A 6,923-nucleotide genomic window follows, 5' to 3' on the forward strand; every position below is an offset into this window, starting at 1 on the left:
CGCCTGGGGAGGGGCTGGGGCCCGGGGCACGCCGGGCCTTTGTCTGCGCTGCGACCCTGTGACCTCAGGGGCGCCCCGTGACGTCACGGGGAGGGGGTGACGTCACGCCCCGAGGGAGGCTTCCCGCAGGAATCCGAGGGGTCCGGGCGGGTCCCACCTGCCCGGCCTGGGGCGGAAGACCTCGGCGCCTTCCCGCGGGGTGGGGAGGGGAAGAGGCCCTTCCCCCTCACCTGAGATCCGGCGTGGCCTCAGCCTTGAACTTTGTATCCTGGGGGAAGAGGACAAAACCCGCTCCCGCGCAGCACTCTGAGTCTCCGGAGATTTCACCCATCTAACCTCTTGTGATTCTTCGAACGTTTAGAGAACGGTAGCTATTGTTCTCCCATTTCACAGATGATGAGACGAGTTTGAAAGAAAGACTGCGACTTGCCCAGGGTCACACAGTTACTTAAAGGCTTAACTAGGATTTAACCCCGGGCTCTTTATGATCACACAATGGAGGAAGAACTGAATCTTCCCCCGAAGAAGGACCCTCTAGGCAGCTCCCCTCTCTCCCGGGGGCTGGAGTAAGGCGGGTGGTCCATAACTCGTGAAGAAGGGGGACGCAGTCGTATCGTTACTGCACTCCCGCTGCCCCCTCAGGACGCAGGTCAGCCCTTGGCTCTTGGGAATCCATCAAGTTTCTGGGCGCCCTGTGGTGTCTTGAATCTCTCCTGCCCACGCAGGGGACCACTCAGGCCTGGGTGTGGGAGGCAGGGTGAAGGAGCCCCGACTCTTCGGAGGTCATGGCCCCAGAGCGCAGGGGAAGGCCGGGTCAGCCACTGCCTGGCAGTTTGCTGGGCCGAGGGGATCGAGGGCCCGGCAGGGAGAGTACCTCTGGGGCGCGCGCCTCCAGTGCTCCCTCTTTCCGTGCCTCCCTCCCTCGCTCTGTCCTCCGTAGCTCCTACTGGCGGAAGTCTCAGCAGGCCCTTTGTCTTCTGTTCCCCACAGCCTGGGCCGGCTCCTGCCCTCACATATGCTCCCGCACAAGCTGCAGGACTGCCCCCTCCCCCCCGGCAGTGTACACATTTACTCTCCTACAGACACAGGCCCATTGTCTCCGCCACTGCTCTTCCCCGGCCCTCTGGGTTCCAGATGAGGCCAGCTGAGCCCTCCCACCTCTCCACAGCAGACCCACCCTGGCTGCCGCGGGGAAGGAGCGGGGGAGGGGGCCGTCAGGCCCGATTCCTTCCACCACCTTCTTGGCCCCCCTCTGCCCTTCCCTCCCACGGAAATCCCCTCTTCCTCTCCCACTCCCACACCCCCTCCCCCCATCCTGTCTTCTTCCCTGGGCCTGGGCCTCCACTGCACAGCCCGGAGCAGCCTCTGCCCTGCCCCTCTCCCATCCCCCAGCGCCTGAGCTGTGCTACTGAGGCTTCTGAAGAGGAGAGAGGTGCTCCTCATCCGCCACGGTACAAGCACAAGCGAGGGTGTCCACAGCCCTGACTGGGCCCCAAGCTGCAGGCTAAGCTTCTGTCTGAAGCCTAGGGACTTGCCTCCATTCCCTCCCTTTCTCCAAAACCACTAAGTCAGCACATTCCTGAAGCAGCCAAGTGGACCCCCTCCCCCTGGACCCACACCTCTTTCCCCACTCCTGCCTGAGCTGTTAGGTTGGCCCAGGAAGGCTGGTTGCCCTGTGGGCAGACACACCCCTTCAGTGCCTGCTCTTGTATTGTCCTTGGCATTGAAGTATGGCCATTGGTAGTGGGGTCAAGGGGAGGAGGTGGGTGCTAGAAATTCTTGGGGCAGTTGGGGCATGGACTGCCCGGGTCCTGGAGAGTGCCTCTAGAACTGGGCTCCCATGTGGGCTGTGGTTCCGCCTTGCTCCCTGCCTGCCTTCCACCTACCTGACTCAGACCTGCCAGGAATGCCCTGCCCCAGGGCTCTGAGTCCTGCTGGGTGAGCCCTTGCTCTCCCTGAGCCATGCCAGGCATGTGTGACTGGCCCTGGCTGGGGTCAGCAAGGGCATGTCGACAGAAGCATGCCAACAGGCTCCTTGGGTGCTGACAGCCAGGTGGGGTTTGGTGCAGGAGAAGGCGGGCAGCTAGCAGGAGGGGACGGTCAGCAGGCTTTAGAAGCCCCTGAGCAGTGCCCAGAGTCATAGCTATGCTTGCTGGACATTTTCCCTTGCCCCAGCTTCTCTTCCTCGTGTGTGTGGTGTAGTAGAGCCTGTCTGAGCTGTGGAGTCAGACACACATAGCCAGGTACTGCTTCACCTGTAAGTCTCTTTGTTTCATCTGTAAAATGGGGGCATTCCACCCCTTCTCAGAGGCAGGTGGCAAGGGCCGGGTGGAAGTGTAAACAGGTGCCAGGGAGCATGCCTTTCCTCCCCTTTTCTGTGGGAGACACACCCTCAAAGGAGCAGGGCAGGGTAAGGTGGCCGCAAGCTGATCTTTGCCCTGGTTCTTGGCAGAGGACCTTCCTGGGGACTGGGCAGCCCTGGCACTTAATCTCAGCCCATCCCTGTTCCCCCCCCAATCAGCTTTCAACCCAGCCAGTGAAAACTAACCTAGGGGGAGGGGGTGACTGTGCAGCGTGTTCCTTCCCCAGTCCAGCTGCCATCCTGGGGGAGGGGGTGCCAGCTGCCACCTGTTGGCCAAGTCCTGACTGAGGCAGCTGTCTGTGCCTCCTCTAGGCCTAGATTCCCCTTCCCAGGACAGGGGCTGGGGTCTTCTGGGATCCTGGGGAAGTAGATCCCTCAGGCCTCTGCTTGCCCTTTTGTCTCACCTGGGCTGGTTGGGAACCGGTCTGGTGAGGAAGGAAGGCTGCCTTGGTGGAGGGGGTGGGGCCAGGCCTCCCTTTCCTCTAATGAGAAGCCTTGACCCTGCCCCTCCCCCATTTCAGTGAAGGCGTCTTCAAGTGCCCTGAGGACCAGCTTCCTCTGGACTATGCCAAGGTGAGTCCACACTGTCAGGAAGAAGTCCAAGCACAGTCTGTTGCCCTTGGAGGCCAGAGCTGCTGGCAGCCACTGGGCTCAGGGCCAGTGTCAACTAAAAGCCTTGGGATGGTGCGCCCCCACAAAGGTAGCCTGTTCCCTCCCACCAGGCCAGTTTGCAAACGAGGCCCGTGTTTGCCCTGCAGGGCAGGCACAATGCCCAGCCTGTAGGGGTGCACAGAGCTGCTCTGTGCCCGCAAGAAGTGCTCCCTCCCCTTCCGGTGGCGAGCCAGACCTGTGGCTGAGGGCCAGTATCCCTCCACCAGGGGGAAGGAAGCAGAGCCCCAGGGACAGCCTGGGATTGAGCAGGCTGCTTGCCTGCCCCTTTAAAGGCAGCGTTCTGTGCAGGCATGTTAGGACCCAGCATCGGAGCAGACGCTGCCTGCTGTACCCTTTATTCCTGGACTCCGAGGGGCAAAGAGCCCGAAAGAGGCTATTACAGGCTCCAAGGTAGAGCCAGCCCAGTTGGGGCTGGAGGTGGGACCTGGGCACTGCAGTCAGCTCTGATCCTGGCCGGTTCCCCTATCCTCACCCCCAGATCTACCCAGACCCGGAGCTGGAAGTACAAGTATTGGGCCTGCCTATCCGCTGCATCCACAGTGAGGAGGGCTGCCGCTGGAGTGGGCCACTACGCCATCTACAGGTGAGGCTCTGATGTGAGGGGCTGACACCACCTCGCCCTTGGCAGGCACTCATTGCAGCCCTTCCCACCAGGGCCACCTGAATACCTGCAGCTTCAACGTCGTTCCCTGCCCTAATCGCTGCCCCATGAAACTGAGCCGCCGTGATCTACCTGCACACTTGCAGCACGACTGCCCCAAGCGGCGCCTCAAGTGCGAGTTTTGTGGCTGTGACTTCAGTGGGGAGGCCTATGAGGTGGGTGGGGTCTGGCTGAATGTGGAGGAGGGGTACCTGATGGCCTAGGCCTCCCTTAACTCAGCACCTCTGACATTTCCACAGAGCCATGAGGGTATGTGCCCCCAGGAGAGTGTCTACTGTGAGAATAAATGTGGTGCCCGCATGATGCGGCGGCTGCTGGCCCAGCATGCCACCTCTGAGTGCCCCAAGCGCACTCAGCCCTGCACCTACTGCACCAAGGAGTTCGTCTTTGACACCATCCAGGTGAGGCCCTTCCTGAGCTGTGGGTTGCAGGGCAGGTGACAGGGAGTCAGGATATTGACTCCTGCCTCTCTGCCTCTGTGGCCCCAGAGCCACCAGTACCAGTGCCCAAGGCTGCCTGTTCCCTGCCCCAACCAGTGTGGTGTGGGCACTGTGGCCCGGGAGGACCTGCCAGGCCATCTGAAGGACAGCTGTAGCACTGCCCTGGTGCTCTGCCCATTCAAAGACTCCGGCTGCAAGCACAGGGTGAGATGCCCCTTCTCCTGTCAGCCCCCTTTTACTCTTGAAGCCCTAGACAGAGGCTCAGCTTCCTGATGCCACTTAGGCCTTGGTGGTCCCTGCTGTGCTGCTCTGAAACCCTCAGTCCTTCCCTCTGCTGGCCAGCTCCAGCGTCTTCCTAACACCCTCTGTCTTCCTCACATAGAGCTGGGTGCCTGCTACCCTGTACCCACTCTCCTCTCCTCTCTTCTCTGGGCCTTCCCCTACTGATAACTCTTCTCCCTTCCCCCGTGGCCTGGGGCTTTGTCAACAGTGCCCTAAGCTGGCAATGGCACGGCATGTGGAGGAGAGTGTGAAGCCACATCTGGCCATGATGTGTGCCCTGGTGAGCCGGCAACGGCAGGAGCTGCAGGAGCTTCGGCGGGAGCTGGAGGAGCTATCAGTGGGCAGTGATGGTGTGCTCATCTGGAAGATTGGCAGCTATGGACGGCGGCTACAGGAGGCCAAGGCCAAGCCCAACCTTGAGTGCTTCAGCCCTGCCTTCTATACACATAAGTATGGTTACAAGCTACAGGTGTCTGCATTCCTCAATGGCAATGGCAGTGGCGAGGGCACACACCTCTCACTGTACATTCGTGTGCTGCCTGGTGCCTTTGACAATCTCCTTGAGTGGCCCTTTGCCCGCCGTGTCACCTTCTCCCTGCTGGATCAGAGCGACCCTGGGCTGGCTAAACCACAGCACGTCACTGAGACCTTCCACCCCGACCCAAACTGGAAGAATTTCCAGAAGCCGGGCACGTGGCGGGGCTCCCTGGATGAGAGTTCTCTGGGCTTTGGTTATCCCAAGTTCATCTCTCACCAGGACATTCGAAAGCGAAACTACGTGCGGGATGATGCAGTCTTCATCCGTGCTGCTGTTGAACTGCCCCGGAAGATCCTCAGCTGAGTGCAGGCAGGGTTTGAGGGGAAAGGACCATGGGGCATGACCTCAGTCAGGCACTGGCTGAACTTGGAGAGGGGGCCGGACCCCCGTCAGCTGCTTCTGCTGCCTAGGTTCTGTTACCCCATTCTCCCTCCCCCAACCACCACCCTCAGGTGCCTCCAATTGGTGCTTCAGCCCTGGCCCCTGGGGGGAACAGGTCTTGGGGTCATCAAGGGCTGGAAACAAGTGACCCTAGGGCCTGTCTCCCTTCTTGGGTAGGGCAGACTTGCCTTGGTGCCGGTAACACAATACCCGGACTGAGGTGCCTGCTCAGGTGCTATGTCCCAAGAGCCATAGGGGGGTGGGAGTTGGGGATGGAGAAGGGGTAGTACCAAGAGTCTGTCTTGAGATCTGATTTTTTTTCCCCTTTCCCTAGCTGTGCCCCCCTCTGGTTATTTATTTCCTTAGTGCCAGGAGGGCACAGCGGGGGAGCCCTGCTTTTTAATAAACCTGGAATTGTATTTATTAATTTGCTTCCAGCCTGACTTACCTGGGTTGGTTAGGGCCCTGGCAGGCTCAACCAAACTGAAGGCAAAGAAAGGACCAGTCAGAGAAGGGCCGCTGCCTGGGTCTGGCTCCGGTCCCAAGATCCAGCTGCCCTACTGGCTCGCCCTCTGATGGACGCCAGGGAAACTGCATCGGGCTTTGTGTGGAAGAGGGTCCCTGCCGCTGCCCTCTGGCGATGAAATGGGGGAGGTGTATGGCCTGTATGTTTCGTAAGGCCGGAGTCCCTGGTCAGCCATACCAGACTAGTGCCTCTGCCCTAGGCAGGTCTTTCTTGGTCTAATGATAATAGGTACTGACACTGCTAAGCACTTTATGTGCATTATTATTTCACTGAAAAGAACTGTCAAGTGAAATACTTTTTATCACAATAACTGGCTTTGTGGGCTCTAGAGAAGAGTTAATGAAGCAATGCATGTTCTTGTCCCAGAGTAAGTGCTTAGTGAATGCTTTCTAACTCCGAACCCCAGCCGCATCCAGGGGACTGGATGTTGGGCGCAAGGGGCCTTCAAGATGTTTAAGGCACTTGGATTTTCTCCTGTCTCTCATCGGCTTTTCTTACGGGCCTCAGTGGGTGCATGTGATTATCTGCATTTCACCGATGAAACAGGAGTGACTGACTTATCAATGATTCTTCCGCGGGTTCGGGCAGGGCCTGGATTCTGTTTTAAACTCCAGTAGTCCCTAGAAGTTGTAGCTTCCTCTAATTTTGGCAATAGGTGTGGGTCCTTGGGCTTGCTTTTGGCAAGTTTCTGAGCTACATAGGTCCTCCATTACCCTCACTGGTGAAAGCCGGCTCACCTCCCAGATTTGTTGTAAAGATTAAATGAACTGGTCAGTACACAGTGCTTTACTGTCTTGCCTATCCCTGAGAAGAGGCTGTTATGTACAAGAATCATTAGTAAGGGAAGATTCAAGGGCTGTAGTTCTTTCTCTTCCCACGCAGAGACCAAGGGAGTTTTTTTGAAAAAAAACAAAAAACCTCAGTCTCTGCTGCATATGACTAGCTACTCAGGAGGCTGAGGTGAGAGGATGGCTTGAGCCCAGGAGGCAGAGGTTAAAATGAGCTGAGATTGCGCTACTGCACTCCAGCCTGTGTGGCAGAGCCAGACCCTGTCTCAAAAA

The 6,923-nt window shown here is 58.6% G+C and overlaps 1 protein-coding gene across 2 annotated transcripts; it reads left to right on the forward strand.

Annotated features, from left to right (window-relative positions):
• Nucleotides 1–1,307: 1,307 nt before the first annotated feature.
• On the forward strand, nucleotides 1,308–6,635 carry TRAF4 (TNF receptor-associated factor 4). 2 transcript variants are annotated; one of them, XM_011940814.1, is made up of 7 exons: nucleotides 2,694–2,790; nucleotides 2,884–2,935; nucleotides 3,513–3,617; nucleotides 3,689–3,850; nucleotides 3,935–4,096; nucleotides 4,184–4,339; nucleotides 4,626–5,763. In XM_011940814.1, exons 4-7 carry the CDS (start codon nucleotides 3,743–3,745, stop codon nucleotides 5,256–5,258), a joined length of 1,059 nt encoding a protein of 352 aa, XP_011796204.1. In that variant the 5' UTR covers nucleotides 2,694–2,790; nucleotides 2,884–2,935; nucleotides 3,513–3,617; nucleotides 3,689–3,742; the 3' UTR covers nucleotides 5,259–5,763. The 2 variants fall into 2 exon arrangements, with proteins under 2 accessions (XP_011796205.1, XP_011796204.1); XM_011940815.1 differs by having other exon boundaries at nucleotides 1,308–2,935; nucleotides 3,689–3,809; nucleotides 4,626–6,635.
• Nucleotides 6,636–6,923: the final 288 nt, after the last annotated feature.

Source organism: Colobus angolensis, unplaced genomic scaffold, assembly GCF_000951035.1.
Source record: "Colobus angolensis palliatus isolate OR3802 unplaced genomic scaffold, Cang.pa_1.0 Scaffold193, whole genome shotgun sequence".
NCBI classification, from domain to species: domain Eukaryota; kingdom Metazoa; phylum Chordata; class Mammalia; order Primates; family Cercopithecidae; genus Colobus; species Colobus angolensis.

What these genes read in the sequence shown, in the direction of transcription:
- TRAF4 (XM_011940814.1), top strand. Translation starts at nt 3,743, where the DNA reads ATGAAACTGAGCCGCCGTGATCTACCTGCACACTTGCAGCACGACTGC. An exon ending in TCGTCTTTGACACCATCCAG is followed by an intron (nt 4,097 to 4,183) that starts GTGAGGCCCTTC and finishes CTGTGGCCCCAG; the next exon opens with AGCCACCAGTACCAGTGCCC. An exon ending in ACTCCGGCTGCAAGCACAGG is followed by an intron (nt 4,340 to 4,625) that starts GTGAGATGCCCC and finishes CTTTGTCAACAG; the next exon opens with TGCCCTAAGCTGGCAATGGC.